At 39.0% G+C, this 13724-nt stretch overlaps 1 protein-coding gene across 2 annotated transcripts in view; it reads left to right on the forward strand.

Annotated features, from left to right (window-relative positions):
* CTDSPL2 (CTD small phosphatase like 2) overlaps nt 1-13724 on the forward strand; it is a 73722-nt gene that overhangs the window by 33118 nt on the left and 26880 nt on the right. Inside the window, exons 3-5 of one of the 2 annotated variants that reach the window (XM_060096761.1) lie at nt 3524-3662; nt 5196-5345; nt 11650-11865. In XM_060096761.1, coding sequence (XP_059952744.1) covers nt 3524-3662; nt 5196-5345; nt 11650-11865 — 505 coding nt within the window. The remainder of the gene's footprint in view (nt 1-3523; nt 3663-5195; nt 5346-11649; nt 11866-13724) is intronic. The other variant, XM_060096762.1, reaches the window with a different exon arrangement.

The following is a 13724-nucleotide window of genomic DNA, read 5'->3' on the forward strand; positions in this document are numbered from 1 at the left end:
GAATAATGGGGGTAGAATTTTATATTGCACAGAGTTTTTGTTTTTTTTTTTTCTTTTTGCGGTATGCGGGCCTCTCACTGTTGTGGCCTCTCCCGTTGCGGAGCACAGGCTCCGGACGCGCAGGCCCAGCGGCCATGGCTCACGGGCCCAGCCGCTCCGCGGCATATGGGATCCTCCCAGACCGGGGCACGAACCCGTATCCCCTGCATCGGCAGGCGGACTCTTAACCACTGCGCCACCAGGGAGGCCCTGCACACAGAGTTTTTAATTAAAAGTGGTAAGCTGTGTCAGGGGTTCCCTCTCAGAGAGGTACACCCTGGTCTAGCAGGGACTCTTCTTTTCATATGGCAGTTTGCATTTCCTTTTGTGTCCATTTTAGCAGTCTTCCTGGCTTAAAGCTCCACTTCTCAGCTCCCATAAACCCTTCTACTTCTTTGTTTGGTTTTTTTTTTTCTGCGGTACGCCGGCCTCCCACCGCTGCGGCCTCTGCCGCTGCGGAGCACAGGCCCGGGATGCGCGCACAGGGCCCAGCCGCTCTGCGGCATGTGGGATCTTCCCAGACTGGGGCACGAACCCGTGTCCCCTGCATCAGCAGGCGGACTCCCAACCACTGCGCCACCAGAGAAGCCCTCTACTTCTTTGTTTCTAATACCTTTTATTAAGCTCTGAGGAAGCATTTCAGCTGCTCTTAGCTGCTTAACTGGGGTGTGCAAGTTATCTGTGGAGGTCCCAATCATTGGTTTTCTTAGTGCTGTGGTTACAGAGTTATAGGGGCATTGGCTGATCTGCCCCAATGTACCCCTCTCTACCCTTCTGGGCCTATTTTTTTCCCCATAAGCCTTGTTATTTTTAGGGTTGCAGAGTGCAGAGTTTCCAGGAATGTATGTATGTATTTACATTATACCAGATGTACTAAGAGACTTCAAGAAAATGCTGGAGCTTAGTGTAGTGAGGCTTTACAGCATTGTTTCTGTTCTTGAAGGACTTTATAAAAAGAGCCCCTATAATTCTCCTGTAATAAAGATCCAGTGTTTGGGATTTGAGGCTTCCTATTCATCATTTTTAAATGCAGGGGAATAATAAACAGTAAAAATTTGAGGAATTATGTTGTGGATCACTGAGGCTTCATTTTGTGCTAATGAGATTGTTTTGATAAACCTACCTAAAATTAGAGAAACTGGTGAGTAAATGTAAAATTCTGTATTGGATGATACTTACAGTATTACCTTTTTTCTATTTTGATCCTGGTAGGGAATTGTAATTTTGGCCATTTACAATACCAAGGTTTGTTTCAGAAATAATAATATTCAACTTACAGAAAATGCATAGTAGTATACTGTATTATTATTTGTTGTGGAAAAATCTAATCCTTATCAAAAGATTTCAGGTACTTTCGTTAAAACAGCAAGGAATTATAGGCCAGTATTACAGTAATGGAAGAAGATTGCTCATGTGTTGGATGACTCTAGAAAAATTGTACAGATGAGGAAGATGGATGTATAAATGGAGAAAAATCAGCTTATTGCATAGAGTATAATATTTTAGTTAAGTCCTGATAAACCCATTGTAAGTTGAAAATGTTGTAAGCTGAAAATGCACTTACGACACTTAACCTACTGGATGGACATCATAGCTTAGCCCAGCCTACCTTAAACATGCTCAGAACACTTACATTAGCTTACAGTTGGGCAAAATCACAAGTGTTGAATGTCTTATGTAATTGATTGAATACTGAAAAACAATAGTTGCATGGATACAGAATGGTTATTAAGTGTGTCAGTTATTTACCCTCATGATCAAGTGGCTGACTTTGAGCTGTGGCTCACTGTGGCTCACTGCTGCCGCTGCCCAGCATCACAAGAGAGTATAGTACCTGGAAATGGCTAGCCCGAGAAAAGACCAAAATTCAAAATTCTAAGTACAGTTTCTACTGAATACGTATTGCTTTCACATCATTTAAAGTCAAAAAATCTTTAAGTCAAACTATCATAAGTCTGTATTGCACAAATAGTGTAAACTGGTCATGTGGATTTGCCCCATATAAGGAAATGAATAGAGAGCTTTGTTAAGGAGTAGACTCCTTAGTGTTGATGTGGACATTTTGAGAATTGACATTAGGTGTGCGGCAGTGGCAGGCCCTATTAATTTTGTGTCATTTTTGGTACTCTGTGATAATGCCAGCAAATTCCAGTGGGGTTTGCTCAAGGAAATGACCCCTGTTCTTTTGAGTAATTCTAAAAGTAAGGAAAATTGCTGGAAACTTAGACCACATTGTGAGATTCAGTATTTCAGTAGCATGAAAATTTAATGGACCCTGGGGAAAGAATCTGAATTGTGAGGATGCTGTAATTATATTTGTGTATTGTAATAATGTTAATAAATACTCTTACGACTCTGTCAGATTTTTTCTGTGTTTTTTTCTACTGTTAGGTGTTAATTCTGTTTGTTTCTTCTGGATATGAAAAAAGAGGAGAAAGCATATTACAACATATTTTATCTTTTTAAAAATCTGAGCATAGTTGACATACAACATTATATTAGGTTCAGATATATAGCATGATTCAATTTGTTTTTTGGTTGCGCCACACGGTATGTGGAATCTTAGCTCCCTGTCCGGGGATCGAACCTGCACCCCTGCAGTGGAAACGTGGAATCTTAACCACTGGACTGCCGGGGAAGTCTGATTCAGTATTTTTATATATTGCAAAATGATTACCACAATAAGTCTAGTTAAAATCTGTCAGCATACATAGTTACAGAATTTTTTTCTCTGACAACTTTTAAGATTTACTCTCACAGCAATTTTCATATATGCAATACAGTATTATTAACTATACTCACCATGCTGTACGTTATATCACTGCAACTTATTTATTTTATAACCTTTTTCACCTTTTGACGCCTATCACCCATTTCACTCATCCCCACCTCCCTGCCTCTGGCAACCACCAGTCTGTTCTCTGTATCTGTGAACTTGCTGTTTTTGTTTTTTGTTTGTTTTTGTGTTTTAATTCCACATGTAAGTGAGATCATATGGTATTTGTCTTTCTCTGACTTTTTTCACTTAGTGTAATGCCCTTTAGGTTCATCCATGTTGTTTCAAGTGGCAAGAGTTGATTCTTTTTTATGGCTGAATAATATTCCATTGTTTATGTATGTATGTATACGTGTGTGTTATATGCATATATATATATTCACTGCATTATTTACAGTAGCCAAGATATGGAAACAACCATATCTAAGTGTCCATCAATTGATAATGGATAAAATTGGCTATTGTAAATAATGCAGTGAACATGGGGGTGCATATCATATTTTATCATTTTAAAAGTGTAACCTATAGGGAATTCCCTGGCGGTTCAGTGGTTAGGACTCGGTGCTTTCACTGCCATGGGCCCTGGTTCAGTCCCTGGTCGGGGAACTAAGATCTCACAAGCTGCGTGGTGTGGCAAAAAAGAAAAAAAGGGTAACCTGTAAAGCAGAATGACTGTTCAATGTATGTTTTTCCCTCTTATATCTTAAGGAAGAGAGAGAAAATCCTTCAAAACGGAGTAGAATTGAACGTGATATAGATAATAATTTGATCACATCAACACCAAGAACAGGAGAAAAGCCTAACAAACAGATATCTCGAGTAAGACGGAAAAGTCAAGTAAATGGAGGTTTGTTAATGTTTACATATTGCTTTATTAGGTGTAAGCAGAGTTCTCACTTGACATGTTTGTGTTCTGTTTTTAAAAATCTACTTTGAGCAATTTCTACCTTATTTTTGTAATCTCCTTTGTATTAAATATTAGTGGCATGAAGTAAATAAAAATTTACCTTCCTAATGTAAATCTACTTTGATGAATTAAAGTGACAGTTAAAGGCAGAGCAACTAGCTTTATACTGTTTAGCATGAAAATGTATATGAAACTCATTTCTTAAAGCGGTAATAATTGTGACTTAATTTATTTGAAATATGTACAAAGAATTTGTTTCTGGATTGTGGGATTTCAGAGCTGGGGGCGCTTGGAGCTCTCAGGTCCGCGGTTCTCAACTAGGGGTGTTTCTGTCCCCTAGCGGACACTTTTCAGTGTATGGAGACCTTTTTGGTTTGTCACAACCTGTGGAGGGATTGCTGCTTGCATCTAGCAGGTGAAGGTCAGGGGCACTGCTAAACATCCTACAATGCACAGGACATCCTCCCATAACAAAGAATTATCCAGCCCAAAAGCCAATAGTGTTGCTGTTTATAAATCCTGTTCTAGATCAGTACCTTATTGTATTGCTGACAAGCGCCTCAGAGTCAAAAAGGAGGAAAAAAAAGATGGACAAGCAGAGAAACCTATACAGAATAGCACTTTAGAGCATGGAGTGCTACCTTTTAACCAATACTATTTTAAACACAGCAGTGATAATAATTCCCTACCTCTTTCCTCTTAATGCAGTGATGTATCTCCATTGTTAGAATTGACCATAAGGGAGAAAAGGGATAAACAAGTTAAAAGGCTCTAACAAAGAAGGAAAGAAATGTGCTAAAGTTGTGGAGGGTCAAGGATGATTTATTAAGACATTTGTATTTTATATTTTCCCAAAACCCATTAAATTTTTTTTATTTATAAGAAACTTAAAAAAAAAACAAAACTGGTTATTCTTCCTAACTACTCTGAAATGGTGCCTCACAATATCCATAAGTAGTTTTTGATACTGCTGTATATATAGTCTTCTGCTTCAGTAGAACTAGTTGCCTCTATTTATTTAGCTGTTACTCATTAGAAATAGATTGGGGGGTAAGTTTTGTGAAGTAGGCAGCATCCCAAAATGTAAATAAACAAAGACAAAATCTTGCATTTGTGTTTTTCATATTGTAACTTGCTTGCTTTACTTACAAAGAGTTTATTTCATTTTCTGTTACACTGTGTTGATTTGAAGACTTTAGGTCTGTGTAATTCCACGTATAAATCTACTTTGTAAAAACTCAGTAAATTTTAGCATTTATAAACCATTATAAATAAATTTGTTTTAAAGATCATTTGATTTACAAGTGATTTACCTCAGGATTTCTTGAAATAATAAGCTTTTTAACATTAATGTTCATCAGTTTTCCTTATGTATTTTGAGGGAAAAAGTTATTTTTATAATGAATGGTTTAGAACACATTTATGAACGTCATATTTTCTAGATTGCAACTATTTTTGTTGTTTCTTTCTTAGAAGCTGGTAGTTATGAAATGACAAATCAACATGTAAAACAAAATGGAAAATTAGAAGATAATCCTTCCTCTGGCAGTCCTCCAAGGACTACATTGTTGGGGACCATATTTTCTCCTGTCTTCAACTTTTTTTCACCAGCAAATAAAAATGGTAAATATAAGTCATTAACCATAATTTGGGTTTAAAAGATTAATCATTTTCCTGGCTTTTTAAAAGATCTGCTTGATTTTTTGGGGCATATTTTTGTTAGCATCTTATGTTTGTTTTCAGCCTCGTTAAAAATACACAGCCTTTTTTTTTTAAGAATATATTTTCTTTCTTTTAAATTTATTTATTTATTTATGACTGCATCGTGTCTTAGTTGCGGCACACGGGATCTTTCGTTGCGGTGTGTGGGCTCCTCATTGCGGCACGTGGGCTTCTCTCCAGTTGTGGCATGTGGTCTCTGTAGTTGTAGCACACGGGCTTAGTTGCCTCGCGGCAGGTGGGATCTTATTAGTTCCCTGACCAGAGATTGAACCCAAGTCCCCTGCATTGGAAGGTGGATTCTTAACCACTGGACCACCAGGGAAGTCCCAAAAATACACAGTTTCTAAAAGCCTTTTTTTTTTTTTTTTTTTTTTTTTTTTTTTAGTGACTGAAATAAATGTAGGTTATGTTTAATTAACTATCTGAAAACCTAGATGATAAACTTTGGGCTGGAGGGAAAGTATTATTTTTTCTGTGTTGGGATGACTTCTGCATCTTTAGAGTGTGTACAGGAGAGAATTGAGAAGCATTTTCAATATTCTAGATCAGTAAAGTAGAATTTGTTGAATATTTTGAGTGAGTTGAAACCAGATTTTTTTTTTGTAATACAATTTATTTTTATTATTATTTGCTTGTTTTTTTCCCCCTGTAGGGAATCTTAGTTTAGATAAATAGTAAAACTACCCTAATTCACATGAGTTGAAGGTTCCATTGTATGCCTTTGCAAAAAAAAATTAAAAATGGCCTCTTTCTCAACATATTTTTTTTAAATTAGCTGGTGTCCTATTTTTTCTGATAATGTCTAATTTCATACCTGATAATTTAGTCTCCAGATTATTTGAGGGCAAGAGGTCATGTCTTTATTTTTGCATCTACCATGTTGTTTGATACAGTATTGGGCACATGGGAAATAGCCATTAAATACCTGTTGCCTGATTTCTGGATGATAAAGCAATTTTTAAAAGGCAGAATGGTGCACTGTAAAATCAAGATGATGTAGGGGCAGAAATAATGTATATTAGCACATTAAAGGACTGTGAAGTCCTAGAATAGAAACAAAAAACTACCTTTAACTTTGTTTAACCCAGTATTCCCTAGACATATCTGATCAAGTACTCTTCTATGGAACATCTGTTAACATCTTAACATCTTTTAGAACTAGTGCCTCCTAAAACATCTTTGGAAATGCTGGTGTAGTGGGAAAAGAACAGGCTTTGGTGTTAGATAAACTTGTTTTAAATTTGTTCCCAGCTGCCACTGTTTACTTATGTTATGCTGGACCAGTTCTTTAAACTCTTGAGTCTCTTATCCATGAGAAAGGGTAATTATACTTAAATGTGAGGAGTGAAGATTCTAGTTCACTCAACAAATATTGAGCATCTGCTATGTTCCAGCCATTGTGATAAGTATAATAAATTTTTATAGGTGCCTTGAGAGAGGCATGGAACAGTAGAGTATATTCAAAGAATGGAATGGTCCTGTCTTGTGGGTGGTGGCTCACAAAAGGCTTCATAGAAAAGCTGAATCTTGAAAGATGGTAAAGGGCATTCCATGTAGAAGGAGCAGTGTAAGCAAAGGTACAGTGTATTTCAGAAACAAATTAGTTTGTCACAGATGGAGCATCAGATTTGAGGAGTGCACAGGAAGGGATAAGATGGGAGAATTATAAAGAAGTCAGATTATAGAGCCAATTTTGTAGGTTTTTTGAACTTTATCCTTAGTCATGGGGGGATGGGCGAAAGGTTTTAAACTGTGAGTAATATGAACAGATTTGTGGTTTTTTTTTTTTTAAGTTTACAGATTTTATTTTTTTTTAATTTATTTATTTTTGGCTGTGTTGGGTCTTCGTTGCTGCACATGGGCTTTCTCTAGTTGCAGCGAGCGGGGGCTACTGTTTGTTGCAGTGTGCGGGCTTCTCATTGCGGTGGCTTCTCTTGTTGCGGAGCCGGGGCTCTAGGCGTGCGGGCTTCAGTAGTTGTGGCTCGCAGGCTCAGTAGTTGTGGCTCACGGGCTCTAGAGTGCAGGCTCAGTATTTGTGGTGCTTTTCTAAAGACCTATTTGGCAGTAGCATGTAGGCTAAATTCTAAAGAGGCTGGGTGCAGGGAGAACATTAGTAGACTTGTAGTCCATGTGAGACTTCATACAACCTTACTTGTGGTATTAGAGAAGAAAAGAAGGATCAAAGATACAGAATGGACAAATGTGGGGAATGGATTGGAGGTGAAAGAAGAGAGAGAGTAAGATGTACACATTAGATTTTCAAGAGAGAAAAGTAAGTTCCTGGGAGATAGATAATTGAATTTAATTTGGGCCGTGCTGAGCCTGAGAGGCCTTGAAACAACCAAATAAAAATGTCTACTAACAATTTGTCATTCAGGTATGGGGCTTAGAAATCTGGATAAGCAGTAGAGCATGATATTATCAGCTTTATAGATATTAATTGAAACCAGTGGAGTAAATGGTCCATTTGGTTCATCAAACTAAGACCAGAATCTTGGGGGAAGACATTTAAGGACTGGACAAAGCTAAAGAAGCCAACAAAGGAGAAATGGAGGAAACCAGGAGAAACTGAGTCATAGAAGTCAGAACAAGAGACTGTCAAACCCAGGGTCAAACAATTGTAAAGATAGAAGGAAAAGAAATGAGCATTGAAAAGGTATCATTAAACCTGGTAATTAACTGGTCATTGGTTTCGTTTGCCAGAAGAGTTTCAGAGGAGTGATTGGAGTTGGCAGCCTAATCCATGGGTTAAAAGAGTGAAATGGAGGGCTTCGCTGGTGGCGCAGTGGTTGAGAGTCCGCCTACCGATGCAGGGGACACGGGTTCATGCCCCTGTCTGGGAAGATCCCACATGCCGCGGAGCGGCTGGGCCCGTGAGCCATGGCCGCTGAGCCTGCGCGTCCAGAGCCTGTGCTCCGCAACGGGAGAGGCCACAACAGTGAAAGGCCCACATACCGCAAAAAAAAAAAAAAAAAAAAAAAAAAGAGTGAAATGGAGAGTAAGAAAGGGATCAGCACATATAGATTACTGTTATGAGGAACTTGAATATGAAAAAAACTAGAGAGGTCATGAAGCCTCAAGGGATGTTTTGTATTTGTGAGAAGCAAGCATGTTGTTAAGCCTCAGGGAAGGGTCTAATAGGTTGAACATAAGGGAAAAAGAAAAACTAACGAAGAAAGTTTCTAGGATCTACTGATAGGGATGGGATCAAGAGAACAGGTAGAAGGATTAGAATTGAAACAAGGAGTATAGACATTTTTCTCTGATGCTGGAGGAAAGAACGTTTAGGCAGCAGTAGTTCATGCTTGATAGAATTTTTTCTTTAAAGGAGGACATGGTATCATTTTGCTGAGATGGTCCTGGTGGCAGGGACTGAAGAGAATGAAGGTTTAGAATATTTGCTATTGGGTATAAGTAAAAGAAGCTGAATGACTCACACACAGAAATACTGAGCAGCATGCTATAGGCGTAGCTAAGATTAGAGGATTTTATTTGGAGTACAACCAGTCTTTATAATTGTATTGTTTTCTTTATTACCTGGGTCTAGTGCCTGAGAAGCCTGTTAGATTGATTCAAGAGGGATTTCTATGATGAATGACAGTGGAAAGACAAGGAAGCGAGGACAGTGAGGCTGCTGGCTTGAGAGTGGTTTAAATAATACACCATGAAGTCTAACTAGATGAGGAGGGTGGAGAAGAAGCCATTGAGGGATGTGTTTGGATAAAAGAGATTGGCTTTTATCAAACGTGGAGATCACATGTAATAGAAATATTAGCTAGCTAGCTAGCTAGATAGATAGATAGATAGATAGATAGCTAATTAGAAGATTAGGAGGTTGTGGTAGGAGATTAATTATTTGAATTTTAGGTTTCAGAGGTGAACAGATTCTCTGTGATAGTGTCCAGGTTGTAGCCATGGTAATAACTACTACAGAGCATTACAAATGTAGATGGAGCTAAAGAGGGCAAGACCTTTGAGGATTAGTTATTGGATGAGTCATTGACATCACCTGTAATAACTATATAGGCATTTAATAGAGCAGTAAACTGGTATCTAGGTGTTAAATTCCTCTGAGATTGAGAGAGGATGCTGGCAATAGATGGTAGGTGACAGCAGAGGGCACAAGTGAAGAATTGTATAGCCAGGTGACAGCAATCTCAAAGCAGCAAACATTTTTACACATTAGCGGAAAACCAATGATCTGGTGGCGGCAATGGAGGTAAATGAATTCTGATTGAGTAACAAGTATGGGAGAATAAACAGCTTTGAGGGAAGGGTATCAGGAAAAGAGATGTCTTTTGGAAAGAGGTTAAATGTAAGGCAATGAGGGAGAAAGAATATTCTGTGAGGAAATTGAGAGTTATTGGAGGTTGATTTTGTTGTTGACAGTGACATTTGGAGGATTTCATAAGGAAATGGAGACTTGGGGTCAGTCCATAGTGGAAGAAAAATTGGGCAGCGCGTTCATCTAGGGGATGGTTGAATATAATGAGGAAACTAGCTTCTATCTTTGTTATTGAGACGGAATCTTGTTGAGAAATTGTTCTTGTGTCTTTGAATAAAAAGGTTCTCATGGTTAGGGGAACAGTTAGCTCATTTTTTTTTTTTTTTTTTTTTTTTTGCGGTACGCGGGCCTCTCACTGTTGTGGCCTCTCCCGTTGCAGAGCACAGGCTCCGGACGCGCAGGCTCAGCGGCCACGGCTCACGGGCCCAGCCGCTCCGCGGCATGTGGGATCTTCCCGGACCAGGGCACGAACCCGTGTCCCCTGCATCGGCAGGCGGACGGACTCTCAACCACTGCACCAGGGAAGCCTAGTTAGCTCATTTTTCGAGAACTGTCTCTGGTTTAAAAATTACAACTGAGGGGCTTCCCTGGTGCAGTGGTTGAGAGTCCGTCCGCCTGCCGATGCAGGGGACACGGGTTCGTGCCCTGGTCCGGGAAGATCCCACATGCCGCGGAGCGGCTGGGCCCGTGAGCCGTGGCCGCTGAGCCTGTGCGTCCGGAGCCTGTGCTCTGCAACGGGAGAGGCCACAACAGTGAGAGGCCCGCGTACTGCAAAAAAAAAAAAAAAAAATTACAACTGCTCAAAATGGCTAGGATGCTTAGTACTGGAAAGATGAGGAGCTGTTTGAGGATAATGGAAAATTGTGTGTGTGTGTGTGTGTGTGTGTGTGTGTGTGTATTGCCCAGCACATAGTAAGCACTTAATAAATGATATTTGCTTTAATGAAGAGAAGTTCTGTGGTCAAAAATACTGAATGACAGTTGATCCAACAACAACATGGGTTTGAACTGCACAGGTCCACTTAATACAAGGATTTTTTTCAATAAATACTATAGTATACAATCTGTGGTTGGTTGAATCTGAGGATGTGGAACTGTGGATACGGAGGGCTGACTGTAAAGTTATTCTCAGATTTCTGACTGCATGGGGGTCAGTGTCCCTAATCCCTGTGTTGTTCAAGGGTCAACTGTATATACTTCAGAGTTCCTAAGAGACTGGATCTTAAATGTTCTCACCACAAAAAAGAAATAATTATGTGGCAGGATAGAGGTGTTAGCTAACGCTCAGTTGGTAATCATATTGCAGTATATAAAGTATTAAATCAATACGTACACCTGGAACTTACAAAACGTTATGTTAATTATATCTCAATAAAAAATTTTTAAAGTTCTAAATTGTTTGACTGTAAATGGATGTTTCTAAGCTATTTGAACACTCTTAAGAAAAACTTTGCTCACAAATATTGCTCTAGCTTATAGTCTTTACTCCTTATTTTTGAAATGTCTAGTAAACAGTCACTAAATAATGGTATCCTCAGCTTTGTTTCTGTTCCATTTAGCTTTTCTAAATATTTATGAATTTTTATTGAATATATTTGACATATAACATTGTATAAATTTAAAGTGTACGACATGTTGATTTGATAATTTATATATTGTAATATGATCATCATCGTAGTGATAATTAGCATGTGTTCTCTCTAATGTTATATAATTATTCTTTCTTTTTAGTGGTTGGAGTAATTAAGTACTAGTCTTTTAGCAGGTTTGATGATTATAATACAATGTTGTCTGTATTCACTATACTGTGCATTAGATCTCTAAGGCTTATTTATTACTTGTTTTAAGTTTGTTCCCATCTTTCCCCACCCACTATGAGCTTTTAAGTGACGATTAATGTACAATTAATCATGATTTCAGGAACATCAGGATCCGATTCCCCAGGACAGGCTGTGGAAGCTGAAGAGATAGTAAAACAGCTTGATATGGAACAGGTGGATGAGATCACTACCAGTACTACTACATCAACTAATGGAGCAGCTTACTCAAATCAAGCAGTTCAAGTGAGGTCATCAATAAATAATGGTTTAGAAGAAGCAGAAGAAACAGTTAATCGTGATATCCCACCCCTTACAGGTAAAAAAGATTCCTTTTTTTCTTATACATTTTCATGAATAGTTTGTAAAAATACTACTGTATTTTTTCTTAAATAGGCAGATTAAATGCATAAGTTTTTCTTCCTTGAAGTTAATAAAATTAAAACTGGAAATAACACTTTTCCCCCCAAATCCAGTCACTTTGAAATTGAATTTTTTAAGGTTATTTTAACTGCATATTAGTTACTTTACAGTTTAATTATGTGTACCAATCTTACCACTTAGAGAAACTTAACACAGCTAACAAAATAATATGCTTACATTTATGAATATATTTATTATAATTGCACGAGTCTTAGATCCTTAAGGTCTGAAGTCCCTACATAGAGGTAGTCTCATACCTTCAGATTTGTTTCATATACAGATGACATTCCCAAAGAAGAAGCTTCTGTTCTTGGGTCTCTCCTATACACAAACTTTGCAGCCTAATCCTGGATGCTTTTAAAGGCCTAACATAATTGTTAGGTCCCTGATCCAGTTGTTATGGAAATGTAGAAACATGTGAGATCAGCATTTGTAACTTCTGAGGGTTGTGGTAGATAGACATATAAGGCTAAAAGATGAAATTGTATTCCATTATGATTAAAAGCAGAAATAAAACTGAGGATGGACATCTTTTCCCAGAAGGAGAAGATCTTAGACTTTTATTTTAGATTTGTTTGTTTTTCCTTGTGATGCCAGATATTTGAGAGAGCCTAGTACATATATATTGGTTGAGAAGTAAGTTTGGCATAAGGAAGCAAAATGATGATCTCTCTGATATAAAGGGGAAACTTGAAAAAAAATCATTGAAACAGCATGATACATTTAAAGAAAAAATGCATACAATTATGAAACTTGTATACAGTGCAACCCTGTATCAGTATGAAGAGAAAAGCAGCATAATAGAGTTAAGGTTTATTTTATTTTATTTATTTTTAGTTTTGGCTCTATTGGGTCTTCGTTGCCGTGTGCGGGCTTTCTCTAGTTGCAGTGAGTGGGGGCTGCTCTTCGTTGCGGTGCGCAGGCTTCTCATTGTGGTGGCTTCTCTTGTTGGGGAGCACAGGCCCTAGAGTGTGCAGGCTTCAGTAGTTGTGGCGTGTGGGCTCTAGGGTGCGTGGGCTTCAACAGTTGTGTCACGTGGGCTCAGTAGTTGTGGCGCATGGGCTTAGTTACTCCGAGGCATGTGGGCTCTTCCCGGACCAGGTCTTGAACCCATGTCCCCTGCATTGGCAGGCAGATTCTTAACCACTGTGCCACCAGGGAAGTCCAAGGTTTATTTTAAATTTGTCAAATAAGGAATTCCCTGTGCTCTCACTGCCGAGGGCCCGGGTTCAGTCCCTGGTCGGGGAACTGTTGGGTTGGCCAGAAAGTTTGTTTGGGTTTTTCTGGAAGATCGTAAGGGAAAAACTCGAACAAACTTTTTGGCCAACCCAATAAAATCCCACAAGCCGTGTGGTGCGGCACTCAATCAATCAATAACAAATAAAATGTTAATATTGATAATGTTAAATTATAATGTTATAATTTAGGAATAATACTGAACCTAACAAGCAAATCTAATGCTGATTACTTTGCCTGGTGTTACAGGCTAGTGAATGATAAGGTATAGACTGAAGCCAGGGCTTTTTTTTTTTTTTTTGGCGGTACGCGGGCCTCTCACTGTTGTGGCCTCTCCCGTTGCGGAGCACAGGCTCTGGACGTGCAGGCTCAGCAGCCATGGCTCACGGGCCCAGCCGCTCCGCGGCATGTGGGATCCTCCCAGACTGGGGCACGAACCCGTGTCCCCTGCATCGGCAGACGGACTCTCAACCACTGCGCCACCAGGGAAGCCCCGAAGCCAGGCCTTTTGACTTCTTT

The sequence above is a fragment of the Mesoplodon densirostris genome, chromosome 4 (genome assembly GCF_025265405.1).
Source record: "Mesoplodon densirostris isolate mMesDen1 chromosome 4, mMesDen1 primary haplotype, whole genome shotgun sequence".
In the NCBI taxonomy this organism is placed as follows: Eukaryota; Metazoa; Chordata; class Mammalia; order Artiodactyla; family Ziphiidae; genus Mesoplodon; species Mesoplodon densirostris.